Consider the following 15,708-nt stretch of genomic DNA (forward strand, 5'->3'; position numbering starts at 1 on the left):
AGACCAGTTAACCCACTGTTCCTAGACCAGTTGACCGACTGTTCCTAGACCAGTTAACCCACTGTTCCTAGACTAGTTAACCCACTGTTCCTCGACCAGTTAACCCACTGTTCCTCGACCAGTTAACCCACTGTTCCTCGACCAGTTAACCCACTGTTCCTAGGCCAGTTAACCCACTGTTCCTAGACCAATTAACCCACTGTTCCTAGACCAGTTAACACACTGTTCCTAGACCAGTTAACCCACTGTTCCTAGACCAGTTAACCCACTGTTCCTAGACCAGTTAACCCACTGTTCCTCGACCAGTTAACCCACTGTTCCTCGACCAGTTAACCCACTGTTCCTCGACCAGTTAACCCACTGTTCCTAGACCAGTTAACCCACTGTTCCTAGACCAGTTAACCCACTGTTCCTAGACCAGTTAACCCACTGTTCCTAGGCCAGTTAACCCACTGTTCCTAGACCAGTTAACCCACTGTTCCTAGGCCAGTTAACCCACTGTTCCTAGGCCAGTTAACCCACTGTTCCTAGGCCAGTTAACCCACTGTTCCTAGACCAGTTAACCCCACTGTTCCTAGGCCAGTTAACCCACTGTTCCTAGACCAGTTAACCCACTGTTCCTAGGCCAGTTAACCCCACTGTTCCTAGGCCAGTTAACCCACTGTTCCTAGACCAGTTAACCCACTGTTCCTAGACCAGTTAACCCACTGTTCCTAGACCAGTTAACCCACTGTTCCTAGACCAGTTAACCCACTGTTCCTAGACCAGTTAACCCACTGTTCCTAGACCAGTTAACCCACTGTTCCTAGGCCAGTTAACCCACTGTTCCTAGACCAGTTAACCCACTGTTCCTAGGCCAGTTAACCCACTGTTCCTAGACCAGTTAACCCACTGTTCCTAGGCCAGTTAACCCACTGTTCCTAGGCCAGTTAACCCACTGTTCCTAGGCCAGTTAACCCACTGTTCCTCGACCAGTTAACCCACTGTTCCTAGACCAGTTAACCCACTGTTCCTCGACCAGTTAACCCACTGTTCCTCGACCAGTTAACCCACTGTTCCTAGACCAGTTAACCCACTGTTCCTAGGCCAGTTAACCCACTGTTCCTCGACCAGTTAACCCACTGTTCCTAGACCAGTTAACCCACTGTTCCTAGACCAGTTAACCCACTGTTCCTCGACCAGTTAACCCACTGTTCCTCGACCAGTTAACCCACTGTTCCTAGACCAGTTAACCCACTGTTCCTAGACCAGTTGACCCACTGTTCCTAGACCAGTTAACCCACTGTTCCTAGACTAGTTAACCCACTGTTCCTAGACCAGTTAACCCACTGTTCCTCGACCACTTAACCCACTGTTCCTAGACCAGTTAACCCACTGTTCCTAGACCAGTTAACCCACTGTTCCTCGACCAGTTAACCCACTGTTCCTCGACCAGTTAACCCACTGTTCCTCGACCAGTTAACCCACTGTTCCTCGACCAGTTAACCCACTGTTCCTAGACCAGTTAACCCACTGTTCCTAGACCAGTTAACCCACTGTTCCTCGACCAGTTAACCCACTGTTCCTCGACCAGTTAACCCACTGTTCCTAGACCAGTCAACCCACTGTTCCTAGGTCGTCATTGTAAATAAGAATTTGTTCTTAACTGACTTGCCGAGTTAAATAAAGGTATAATATAAAATAAAAACATCCATCTTTAACATCTCCTCTGAGATTCACAACAACAAAGGTTCACCCAGATCTACAGAAAGAGTCTATATATGTTTAGATCTGGCCTCGGACCCTCTGCGGTACCCTATTAACTTAATGAATACGACTCTATGCCCTCAGCTTTGACCCTGACCCTCTGAGACGTCATACGTTCTGGACCATCTCTGTTGGGGGAACCTTCACCTGGCTGGGCATCTACGGGGTCAACCAGTCAACTATACAGAGATGCATCTCCTGCAAAACCGAGACACACGCCAAACTGTAAGCACATTCCTTCACTAAAGACATATACCGTTTTCACGCGACTGAGCCGAGCCGTACTGACCCGGTCTGCTCTATGCATCCACCTTAGTTGAAACCAGTCCACCATCCAGATCCGACACGTGTTTTTCGGAGTCCACTCTAACAAGCTGCTACTCTTATCTATGGTCCTTCGAGACGGATCTGGACGACAACTGCAACACAATATCCACCCGGCACCAGCCAGTAGAGGACTGGCCACCCCACATAGCCTGTTTTTTCATAGCCACCGTGCTTCTACACCTGCATTGCTTGCTGTTTTGGGGGTTTTAGGCTGGGTTTCTGTACAGCACTTTGAGATATCAGCTGATGTACGAAGAGGATAAATACATTTGATTTGATTTTGATTTGAATGTACTGCATACTTTTATTATTATTAAGAGTGTCTTGTGTGGAACAGTCAGGATGCTTAATATCACTACCTTTGTCTGCGATCCACGTGTCAAGGCTGAGTTACTGTAAAGGACTTTGTGATAGCGGTTGATGTGAAAAGAGCTCTATATCTGGTTGTGATTTTTTTTTTTTACAGTATCATTTGTCTGTCATCCACATCCTCAGAGCTCTGTACTTCAACCTGCTGGGCCTGCTGGTCATCCTGGTGTGCGCGGTGTTCTCCGGTCTCATTATGTATGCTTTCTACGCCAACTGTGATCCATGGACCGCCCAGTCAGTCACAGCCCCAGACCAGGTTACTACTACTACTATCTATAATGTCTCTGGTTGTCCCTTTATACAGTAGTACACCAGACCAGGTTACTACTACTATCTATAATGTCTCTGGTTGTCCCTTTATACAGTAGTACACCAGACCAGGTTACTACTACTATCTATAATGTCTCTGGTTGTCCCTTTATACAGTAGTACACCAGACCAGGTTACTACTACTACTATCTATAATGTCTCTGGTTATCCCTTTATACAGTAGTACACCAGACCAGGTTACTACTACTACTACTATCTATAATGTCTCTGGTTGTCCCTTTATACAGTAGTACACCAGACCAGGTTACTACTACTACTACTATCTATAATGTCTCTGGTTATCCCTTTATACAGTAGTACACCAGACCAGGTTACTACTACTACTATCTATAATGTCTCTGGTTGTCCCTTTATACAGTAGTACACCAGACCAGGTTACTACTACTACTACTATCTATAATGTCTCTGGTTATCCCTTTATACAGTAGTACACCAGACCAGAGAAAGTGTGTAAACACAAAGCACCACTTATCCCTAAAAGGTTGATATTTACTGTATCAAATATGAACTTGTCAGGAAGGTGTGCGTATCTCAGACCGTAGCGTAGCACGACTCGTAGTGGTCGAAGGACTGTATTACGAGCTAACGTTGTTATTTTAGGTTGTAAATGCAGGCGTTTGAATTACAATAGGTTAATAAAACATTAAAATGTAGACTAATGATAAAACAGAAGCATCGTCTGATTTAGTTTTTCTGACATGACTGCTAGCTGCACAACCAATATTAGGTTACCATTCATCCAATAGCCAAGCACGCTTGGTTACCATTCATCCAATAGACAAGCACGCTTGGTTACCATTCATCCAATAGACAAGTACGCTTGGTTACCATTCATCCAATAGACAAGTACGCTTGGTTACCATTCATCCAATAGTCAAGCACGCTTGGTTACCATTCATCCAATAGTCAAGTACGCTTGGTTACCATTCATCCAATAGACAAGTACGCTTGGTTACCATTCATCCAATAGACAAGTACGCTTGGTTACCATTCATCCAATAGTCAAGCACGCTTGGTTACCATTCATCCAATAGACAAGCACGCTTGGTTACTATTCATCCAATAGACAAGCACGCTTGGTTACCATTCATCCAATAGACAAGTACGCTTGGTTACCATTCATCCAATAGACAAGTACGCTTGGTTACCATTCATCCAATAGTCAAGCACGCTTGGTTACCATTCATCCAATAGACAAGTACGCTTGGTTACCATTCATCCAATAGACAAGTACGCTTGGTTAACATTCATCCAATAGACAAGCACACTTGGTTACCATTCATCCAATAGACAAGCATGCTTGGTTACCATTCATCCAATAGACAAGCACGCTTGGTTACCATTCATCCAATAGACAAGCACGCTTGGTTACCATTCATCCAATAGACAAGTACGCTTGGTTACCATTCATCCAATAGACAAGTACGCTTGGTTACCATTCATCCAATAGACAAGTACGCTTGGTTACCATTCATCCAATAGACAAGTACGCTTGGTTACCATTCATCCAATAGTCAAGCACGCTTGGTTACCATTCATCCAATAGACAAGCACGCTTGGTTACCATTCATCCAATAGACAAGCACGCTTGGTTACCATTCATCCAATAGACAAGCACGCTTGGTTACCATTCATCCAATAGACAAGTACGCTTGGTTACCATTCATCCAATAGTCAAGCACGCTTGGTTACCATTCATCCAATAGACAAGCACGCTTGGTTACCATTCATCCAATAGACAAGTACGCTTGGTTACCATTCATCCAATAGACAAGCACGCTTGGTTACCATTCATCCAGCAGCCAAGCACGCTTGGTTACCATTCATCCAGCAGCCAAGCACGCTTGGTTACCATTCATCCAATAGCCAAGCAAGCTTGGTTACCATTCATCCAGCAGCCAAGCACGCTTAAAGGAAATAGACTGGTAGTCTAGACGTATGGCAGGCTGCGGTATTGCTGTGACCGAGAAAGGAGAGTGATGTCATAGCCTTTTTAATGTCAGAGCCCATATACAAATACAATATGGCTCTGATTGATTTATCAATGAAAACATGTGTCTGATTTAAGAGCAAGAACAGGAACAGGCAGGAACAGGGGAAACAAACGCTGGAACAAAACGAATTGGCAACAGACAAACAGGGAACACAGGTATAAATACAAAGGGGATTTTTTTATTTAACCAGGCAAGTCAGTTAAGAGCAAATTCTTATTTACAATGACAACCTATCAGGGAAACAGCGGGTTAACTGCCTTGTTCAGGGGTAGAACAACATAATTTTACTTTGTCAGCTCAGGGATTCGATCCAGCAACCTTTCAGTTACTGGCCCAACACTCTAACCACTAGGCTACCGACCGCCCCAAAACAATAATGGAGAAGATGGGTGAAACCTGGAGGGGGTTGGAGGCAAGCGCAAAGACAGTTGAAACACATCAGGGAAGGTCACCTGGTTACTATTACTATCCTTTCTACACCAATAAGTGTCTCTGGTTGGGTGTGTCCCATGTCACCCTATATAAAGTAGGGCACTACTTTTGACCAAAGCCTTATTGGCTCTGGTCTAAAGTAGTGCAGCACTATATATAGGGAATAGGGTTCAAGTAGTGCACTATATATGGAATAGGGTTCTATAGGGCTCTGGTCTAAAGTAGTGCACTATATAGGGAATAGGGTTCTATAGGGCCCTGGTCTAAAGTAGTGCACTATATATAGGGAATATGGTTCTATAGGGCTCTGGTCTAAAGTAGTGCACTATATAGTGAATAGAGTTCTATAGGGCTCTGGTCTAAAGTAGTGCACTATATAGGGACTAGGGTTCTATAGGGCCTAGGTCTAAAGTAGTGCACTATATAGGGAATAGGGTTCTATAGGGCTCTGGTCTAAAGTAGTGCACTATATATAGGGAATATGGTTCTATAGGGCTCTGGTCTAAAGTAGTGCACTATATAGGGAATAGGGTTCTATAGGGCTCTGGTCTAAAGTAGTGCACTATATATAGGGAATATGGTTCTATAGGGCTCTGGTCTAAAGTAGTGCACTATATAGGGAATAGGGTTCTATAGGGCTCTGGTCTAAAGTAGTGCACTATATATAGGGAATATGGTTCTATAGGGCTCTGGTCTAAAGTAGTGCAGCACTATATATAGTGAATAGAGTTCTATAGGGCTCTGGTCTAAAGTAGTGCACTATATAGGGAATAGGGTTCTATAGGTCTCTGGTCTAAAGTAGTGCACTATATAGGGAATAGGGTTCTATAGGGCTCTGGTCTAAAGTAGTGCACTATATATAGGGAATATGGTTCAATAGGGCTCTGGTCTAAAGTAGTGCACTATATATAGGGAATATGGTTCTATAGGGCTCTGGTCTAAAGTAGTGCACTATATATAGGGAATATGGTTCTATAGGGCTCTGGTCTAAAGTAGTGTACTATATAGGGAATAGGGTTCTATAGGGCTCTGGTCTAAAGTAGTGCACTATATAGGGAATAGGGTTCTATAGGGCTCTGGTCTAAAGTAGTGCACTATATAGAGGGAATAGGGTGCCATTTGGGACACAAACACGGTTATATTTCTAGCCCTAATTACCTTGTCTTCTCCAATTATTACTCTGTCACAGCCACAAACCACATAGGTCACTACTGTCTAATTAGTGGGGCTGTTCTACATCAAATTCTATTAATCACATACACACATTTAGCAGATGTTATTGCGGGTTTTTTTGCGAAATGCTTGTGTTTCTAGCTCCAACAGTGCAGTAATATCTAACCCTTAAATTCACATCTGGTCGTTAGTGTTTACAGAGTTCGGGTTAATTCCATTTAAATTCAGGAAGTGACTGAATTGAAATGGAATTGACTCCAACCCTGGTGTCTAGTGGCCGACATTGATACAGTTTCCAGTGCTCTGCTACCCAGTACTCATTAACTTCCCCTTAAGTCTCTACTCATGCCATGACCTTTTCACTCTGTGTCTCTACAGCTCATGCCATGACCTTTTCACTCTGTGTCTCTACAGCTCATGCCATGACCTTTTCACTCTGTGTCTCTACAGCTCATGCCATGACCTTTTCACTCTGTGTCTCTACAGCTCATGCCATGACCTTTTCACTCTGTGTCTCTACAGCTCATGCCATGACCTTTTCACTCTGTGTCTCTACAGCTCATGCCATGACCTTTTCACTCTGTGTCTCTACAGCTCATGCCATGACCTTTTCACTCTGTGTCTCTACAGCTCATGCCATGACCTTTTCACTCTGTGTCTCTACAGCTCATGCCATATTTTGTCATGGAGATTCTGGGGGATTATCCTGGTCTTCCAGGGCTGTTTGTTGCCTGTGCGTTCAGTGGAACACTCAGGTTAGAGGAATCACTGTGTAGATCATTTAAAAATTGTTTAGGGATAGTTTTCCCAAAGCCTTCGTAGCTAAAGTAGGATGTTATTTTGCTCCACAACGCAGCCACAAACAAGAGAGTAATTGTAAAATCAGTGTTTCGGAAGGTCAATCGTCAATGTATTTACAAACTAAGGCTTTGGGAAAACCCAGCCCAGAATGACATTGTCTTGCCTTCATTGCACTCTAACTTAAGTACAGTATTCATTAGGAGATCTGAACTAATTCCCCAGTCCTTGCCTCTCTCAGTACTGTGGCAGCCAGCATCAATGCCCTAGCCACGGTGACCTATGAAGACTTCGTTAAGCAGTGTTGCACTAACCTCTCCAACAAAGCCAGCGGCTGGATCAGCAAAGGACTGTTTAAGAATAAGTCCCAGTTATTACCATAATAGAATAACTCCCCAGTTATTACCCTATTAGAATAACTCCCCAGTTATTACCCTAATAGAATAACTCCCCAGTTATTACCCTAATAGAATAACTCCCCGGTTATTACCCTAATATAATAACTCACCAGTTATTAATATAATATTATAACTCACCAGTTATTACCCTATTAGAATAACTCCCCGGTTATTACCCTAATAGAATAACTCCCCAGTTATTAATATAATATTATAACTCACCAGTTATTAATATAATATTATAACTCCCCAGTTATTACCCTAATAGAATAACTCCCCAGTTATTACCATAATAGAATAACTCCCCAGTTATTACCATAATAGAATAACTCCCCAGTTATTACCCTATTAGAATAACTCCCCGGTTATTACCCTAATAGAATAACTCCCCAGTTATTAATATAATATTATAACTCACCAGTTATTAATATAATATTATAACTCCCCAGTTATTACCCTAATAGAATAACTCCCCAGTTATTACCATAATAGAACTCACCAGTTATTACCCTAATATAATAACTCCCCAGTTATTACCATAATAGAACTCACCAGTTATTACCCTAATATAATAACTCCCCAGTTATTAATATGTTATAACTCCCCAGTTATTACCATAATAGAATAACTCTTATTACTGTAATAGAATAACCCCCCAGTTATTACCCTAGTAGAATAACGCCCCAGTTATTACCCTATTAGAATAACTCCCCAGTTATTACCCTATTAGAATAACGCCCCAGTTATTACCCTATTAGAATAACTCCCCAGTTATTACCCTATTAGAATAACTCCCCAGTTATTACCCTATTAGAATAACTCCCCAGTTATTACCCTATTAGAATAACTCCCCAGTTATTACCCTATTAGAATAACTCCCCAGTTATTACCCTATTAGAATAACTCCCCAGTTATTACCCTATTAGAATAACTCCCCAGCTATTACCATAATAGAATAACTCCCCAGTTATTACTATAATAGAATAACTCCCCAGTTATTACTATAATAGAATAACTCCCCAGTTATTACTATAATAGAATAACTCCCCAGTTATTACCATATTAGAATCACTCCCCAGTTATTACTATAATAGAATAACTCCCCAGTTATTACCATATTAGAATTACTCCCCAGTTATTACCATAATATAATTTCTCCCCAGTTATCACCATAATAGAATAACTTTGTTATTACTATAATATAATAACTCCCCAGTTATTACCCTATTAGAATAACTCCCCAGTTATTACCCTATTAGAATAACTCCCCAGTTATTACTATAATAGAGGCCATAAATTGGAGCCCAGCTTGTGAAGATTAATGCCAACTTACACACTCTACCATCTTTACCTCTGCAGGTATCGTGTTCGGCGTCGCCTGCACCACTATGGCGGTTGCTGCATCCTACATGGGAGGGGTTGTCCAGGTAACCATGGCCCCCGTTAGTGTTTAAAGGACTAGTACGTGCATGGAGCTGATGCCTATGTGATTAATACATCTTGATGTGTGTTTCCCAGGCAGCTCTGAGTATCCATGGTATGTGTGGTGGTCCCATGCTGGGTCTCTTCTCTCTGGGAATCATCTTCCCCTGGACCAACTCTATGGTCAGAAAACACCTCTTCGTTGTCTCCACAGCGCTTACAGACAGATTAAAGACTCGTTCCTGGACTAAGAACCTATTTCACTATTAAGAATAATGAATGATTGAGAAATTAGACTTTAATCCAAGAATCTGATCCTTGAATTGTTTTTTTTTTTATAACCAAAACTCACTTAAAAACACAAGCAATTCTACATACATCATTATTTATCATCCTCCTTAATTGAGTCCGTGTGCTGTACTGGTTGTCTTCAGGGAGCAGCAGGTGATAGTGGGCGTCGTCCTTGTCGTTCTGGGCAGGTGTTAACTTAAGTTATTATAAGCCTTACTATGGGACATTATAAAAGTCTCGTACATGCTTATAACAAGTTGTAAAAAAAAAACGATAAAAACCTGAAGGTTGTAAAAGTGACTTGTTGATGTCTGCCTTCAGGGAGCAGCCGGTGGTCTGATAGTGGGCATCGCCCTGTCGTTCTGGGCAGGTGTTGGAGCCTTCATCTACCCTGCTCTAGACATCAACACTAGACCTCTGTCTCTCAGTATAGAGGGATGTCTTCAAGTGAACTCATCTGACCCCACCACCGTTGTTCCACCTTCTCACCTGGTCCCTACCACTCTACCATCAAGGTATAGTCTCTGTCACCTGGACCCTCCCACTCTACCATCAAGGTATAGTCTCTGTCACCTGGTCCCTACCACTCTACCATCAAGGTATAGTCTCTGTCACCTGGTCCCTACCACTCTACCATCAAGGTATAGTCTCTGTCACCTGGTCCCTACCACTCTACCATCAAGGTATAGTCTCTGTCACCTGGTCCCTCCCACTCTACCATCAAGGTATAGTCTCTGTCACCTGGTCCCTACCACTCTACCATCAAGGTATAGTCTCTGTCACCTGGTCCCTACCACTCTACCATCAAGGTATAGTCTCTGTCACCTGGACCCTCCCACTCTACCATCAAGGTATAGTCTCTGTCACCTGGTCCCTCCCACTCTACCATCAAGGTATAGTACTGTATAGTCTCTGTCACCTGGACCCTCCCACTCTACCATCAAGGTATAGTCTCTGTCACCTGGACCCTCCCACTCTACCATCTAGGTATAGTCTCTGTCACCTGGTCCCTCCCACTCTACCATCAAGGTATAGTCTCTGTCACCTGGTCCCTACCACTCTACCATCAAGGTATAGTACTGTATAGTCTCTGTCACCTGGTCCCTACCACTCTACCATCAAGGTATAGTATTGTATAGTCTCTGTCACCTGGTCCCTCCCACTCTACCATCAAGGTATAGTACTGTATAGTCTCTGTCACCTGGTCCCTACCACTCTACCATCAAGGTATAGTCTCTGTCACCTGGTCCCTACCACTCTACCATCAAGGTATAGTCTCTGTCACCTGGTCCCTCCCACTCTACCATCAAGGTATAGTACTGTATATCACCTGGTCCTCCCACTCTACCTTCAAGGTATAGTACTGTATACTCTGTCACCTGGTCCCTCCCACTCTAGCATCAAGGTATAGTACTGTATAGTCTCTGTCACCTGGTCCCTCCCACTCTACCATCAAGGTATAGTACTGTATAGTCTCTGTCACCTGGACCCTACCACTCTACCATCAAGGTATAGTCTCTGTCACCTGGTCCCTCCCACTCTACCATCAAGGTATAGTCTCTGTCACCTGGTCCCTCCCACTCTACCATCAAGGTATAGTCTCTGTCACCTGGACCCTCCCACTCTACCATCAAGGTATAGTCTCTGTCACCTGGTCCCTCCCACTCTACCATCAAGGTATAGTACTGTATAGTCTCTGTCACCTGGTCCCTCCGACTCTAGCATCAAGGTATAGTACTGTATAGTCTCTGTCACCTGGTCCCTACCACTCTACCATCAAGGTATAGTACTGTATAGTCTCTGTCACCTGGTCCCTCCCACTCTACCTTCAAGGTATAGTACTGTATAGTCTCTGTCACCTGGTCCCTCCGACTCTAGCATCAAGGTATAGTACTGTATAGTCTCTGTCACCTGGTCCCTCCCACTCTACCATCAAGGTATAGTACTGTATAGTCTCTGTCACCTGGACCCTACCACTCTACCATCAAGGTATAGTCTCTGTCACCTGGTCCCTCCCACTCTACCATCAAGGTATAGTCTCTGTCACCTGGTCCCTCCCACTCTACCATCAAGGTATAGTCTCTGTCACCTGGACCCTCCCACTCTACCATCAAGGTATAGTCTCTGTCACCTGGTCCCTCCCACTCTACCATCAAGGTATAGTCTCTGTCACCTGGTCCCTACCACTCTACCATCAAGGTATAGTCTCTGTCACCTGGACCCTACCACTCTACCATCAAGGTATAGTACTGTATAGTCTCTGTCACCTGGACCCTCCCACTCTACCATCAAGGTATAGTCTCTGTCACCTGGTCCCTCCCACTCTACCATCAAGGTATAGTACTGTATAGTCTCTGTCACCTGGTCCCTACCACTCTACCATCAAGGTATAGTACTGTATAGTCTCTGTCACCTGGTCCCTCCCACTCTACCTTCAAGGTATAGTACTGTATAGTCTCTGTCACCTGGTCCCTCCCACTCTAGCATCAAGGTATAGTACTGTATAGTCTCTGTCACCTGGTCCCTCCCACTCTACCATCAAGGTATAGTACTGTATAGTCTCTGTCACCTGGACCCTACCACTCTACCATCAAGGTATAGTCTCTGTCACCTGGTCCCTCCCACTCTACCATCAAGGTATAGTCTCTGTCACCTGGTCCCTCCCACTCTACCATCAAGGTATAGTCTCTGTCACCTGGACCCTCCCACTCTACCATCAAGGTATAGTCTCTGTCACCTGGTCCCTCCCACTCTACCATCAAGGTATAGTCTCTGTCACCTGGTCCCTACCACTCTACCATCAAGGTATAGTCTCTGTCACCTGGTCCCTCCCACTCTACCATCAAGGTATAGTCTCTGTCACCTGGACCCTCCCACTCTACCATCAAGGTATAGTCTCTGTCACCTGGTCCCTCCCACTCTAGCATCAAGGTATAGTCTCTGTCACCTGGACCCTCCCACTCTACCATCAAGGTATAGTCTCTGTCACCTGGTCCCTCCCACTCTACCATCTAGGTATAGTCTCTGTCACCTGGTCCCTCCCACTATACCATCAAGGTATAGTCTCTGTCACCTGGTCCCTCCCACTCTACCATCAAGGTATAGTCTCTGTCACCTGGTCCCTCCCACTCTACCATCAAGGTATAGTCTCTGTCACCTGGTCCCTACCACTCTAGCATCAAGGTATAGTACTGTATAGTCTCTGTCACCTGGTCCCTCCCACTCTACCATCAAGGTATAGTCTCTGTCACCTGGTCCCTACCACTCTACCATCAAGGTATAGTACTGTATAGTCTCTGTCACCTGGTCCCTCCCACTCTACCATCAAGGTATAGTCTCTGTCACCTGGTCCCTCCCACTCTACCATCAAGGTATAGTCTCTGTCACCTGGTCCCTACCACTCTACCATCAAGGTATAGTCTCTGTCACCTGGTCCCTACCACTCTACCATCAAGGTATAGTACTGTATAGTCTCTGTCACCTGGTCCCTCCCACTCTACCATCAAGGTATAGTCTCTGTCACCTGGTCCCTCCCACTCTACCATCAAGGTATAGTCTCTGTCACCTGGTCCCTACCACTCTACCATCAAGGTATAGTCTCTGTCACCTGGACCCTACCACTCTACCATCAAGGTATAGTCTCTGTCACCTGGTCCCTCCCACTCTACCATCAAGGTATAGTCTCTGTCACCTGGTCCCTCCCACTCTACCATCAAGGTATAGTCTCTGTCACCTGGACCCTACCACTCTACCATCAAGGTATAGTCTCTGTCACCTGGTCCCTCCCACTCTACCATCAAGGTATAGTCTCTGTCACCTGGTCCCTCCCACTCTACCATCAAGGTATAGTCTCTGTCACCTGGTCCCTCCCACTCTACCATCAAGGTATAGTCTCTGTCACCTGGTCCCTCCCACTCTACCATCAAGGTATAGTCTCTGTCACCTGGACCCTCCCACTCTACCATCAAGGTATAGTCTCTGTCACCTGGACCCTCCCACTCTACCATCAAGGTATAGTACTGTATAGTCTCTGTCACCTGGACCCTCCCACTCTACCATCAAGGTATAGTACTGTATAGTCTCTGTCACCTGGACCCTCCCACTCTACCATCAAGGTATAGTCTCTGTCACCTGGACCCTCCCACTCTACCATCAAGGTATAGTCTCTGTCACCTGGACCCTCCCACTCTACCATCAAGGTATAGTCTCTGTCACCTGGACCCTCCCACTCTACCATCAAGGTATAGTACTGTATAGTCTCTGTCACCTGGACCCTCCCACTCTACCATCAAGGTATAGTACTGTATAGTCTCTGTCACCTGGTCCCTACCACTCTACCATCAAGGTATAGTCTCTGTCACCTGGTCCCTACCACTCTACCATCAAGGTATAGTCTCTGTCACCTGGTCCCTACCACTCTACCATCAAGGTATAGTCTCTGTCACCTGGACCCTCCCACTCTACCATCAAGGTATAGTCTCTGTCACCTGGACCCTCCCACTCTACCATCAAGGTATAGTACTGTATAGTCTCTGTCACCTGGACCCTCCCACTCTACCATCAAGGTATAGTACTGTATAGTCTCTGTCACCTGGTCCCTACCACTCTACCATCAAGGTATAGTCTCTGTCACCTGGTCCCTACCACTCTACCATCAAGGTATAGTCTCTGTCACCTGGTCCCTACCACTCTACCATCAAGGTATAGTCTCTGTCACCTGGACCCTACCACTCTACCATCAAGGTATAGTACTGTATAGTCTCTGTCACCTGGACCCTCCCACTCTACCATCAAGGTATAGTACTGTATAGTCTCTGTCACCTGGACCCTCCCACTCTACCATCAAGGTATAGTCTCTGTCACCTGGACCCTACCACTCTACCATCAAGGTATAGTCTCTGTCACCTGGTCCCTACCACTCTACCATCAAGGTATAGTCTCTGTCACCTGGTCCCTACCACTCTACCATCAAGGTATAGTACTGTATAGTCTCTGTCACCTGGACCCTCCCACTCTACCATCAAGGTATAGTACTGTATAGTCTCTGTCACCTGGACCCTCCCACTCTACCATCAAGGTATAGTACTGTATAGTCTCTGTCACCTGGTCCCTCCCACTCTACCATCAAGGTATAGTACTGTATAGTCTCTGTCACCTGGTCCCTACCACTCTACCATCAAGGTATAGTACTGTATAGTCTCTGTCACCTGGACCCTACCACTCTACCATCAAGGTATAGTACTGTATAGTCTCTGTCACCTGGACCCTCCCACTCTACCATCAAGGTATAGTACTGTATAGTCTCTGTCACCTGGACCCTCCCACTCTACCATCAAGGTATAGTACTGTATAGTCTCTGTCACCTGGACCCTCCCACTCTACCATCAAGGTATAGTCTCTGTCACCTGGTCCCTACCACTCTACCATCAAGGTATAGTCTCTGTCACCTGGTCCCTACCACTCTACCATCAAGGTATAGTCTCTGTCACCTGGTCCCTACCACTCTACCATCAAGGTATAGTCTCTGTCACCTGGACCCTACCACTCTACCATCAAGGTATAGTCTCTGTCACCTGGTCCCTACCACTCTACCATCAAGGTATAGTCTCTGTCACCTGGACCCTACCACTCTACCATCAAGGTATAGTCTCTGTCACCTGGTCCCTACCACTCTACCATCAAGGTATAGTACTCTATAGTCTCTGTCACCTGGACCCTCCCACTCTACCATCAAGGTATAGTCTCTGTCACCTGGACCCTACCACTCTACCATCAAGGTATAGTACTGTATAGTCTCTGTCACCTGGACCCTACCACTCTACCATCAAGGTATAGTACTGTATAGTCTCTGTCACCTGGACCCTCCCACTCTACCATCAAGGTATAGTACTGTATAGTCTCTGTCACCTGGACCCTACCACTCTACCATCAAGGTATAGTACTGTATAGTCTCTGTCACCTGGACCCTCCCACTCTACCATCAAGGTATAGTCTCTGTCACCTGGACCCTACCACTCTACCATCAAGGTATAGTCTCTGTCACCTGGTCCCTACCACTCTACCATCAAGGTATAGTCTCTGTCACCTGGTCCCTACCACTCTACCATCAAGGTATAGTACTGTATAGTCTCTGTCACCTGGACCCTACCACTCTACCATCAAGGTATAGTCTCTGTCACCTGGTCCCTACCACTCTACCATCAAGGTATAGTCTCTGTCACCTGGACCCTCCCACTCTACCATCAAGGTATAGTCTCTGTCACCTGGACCCTCCCACTCTACCATCAAGGTATAGTACTGTATAGTCTCTGTCACCTGGACCCTCCCACTCTACCATCAAGGTATAGTACTGTATAGTCTCTGTCACCTGGACCCTCCCACTCTACCATCAAGGTATAGTCTCTGTCACCTGGACCCTCCCACTCTAC

General features: G+C 45.2%; 1 protein-coding gene across 29 annotated transcripts in view; it reads left to right on the top strand.

Moving 5' to 3' along the window:
- Nucleotides 1-15,708, top strand: part of slc5a12 (solute carrier family 5 member 12) — an 80,190-nt gene that overhangs the window by 26,759 nt on the left and 37,723 nt on the right. For 28 of the 29 annotated variants that reach the window (XR_008067199.1, XR_008067175.1, XR_008067185.1 and 25 more), the window contains 7 exons: nt 1,831-1,971; nt 2,569-2,698; nt 7,038-7,126; nt 7,411-7,523; nt 8,927-8,994; nt 9,086-9,172; nt 9,602-9,879. Coding sequence is in view for 2 of the 29 variants with exons in the window: in XM_052466764.1 (XP_052322724.1) it covers nt 1,831-1,971; nt 2,569-2,698; nt 7,038-7,126; nt 7,411-7,523; nt 8,927-8,994; nt 9,086-9,172; nt 9,602-9,879 (906 nt within the window). In the remaining 27 variants the exon portion in view is untranslated. The remainder of the gene's footprint in view (nt 1-1,830; nt 1,972-2,568; nt 2,699-7,037; nt 7,127-7,410; nt 7,524-8,926; nt 8,995-9,085; nt 9,173-9,601; nt 9,880-15,708) is intronic. The other variant, XM_052466765.1, reaches the window with a different exon arrangement.

The sequence above is a fragment of the Oncorhynchus keta genome, chromosome 17 (assembly GCF_023373465.1).
Source record: "Oncorhynchus keta strain PuntledgeMale-10-30-2019 chromosome 17, Oket_V2, whole genome shotgun sequence".
NCBI lineage: Eukaryota > Metazoa > Chordata > Actinopteri > Salmoniformes > Salmonidae > Oncorhynchus > Oncorhynchus keta.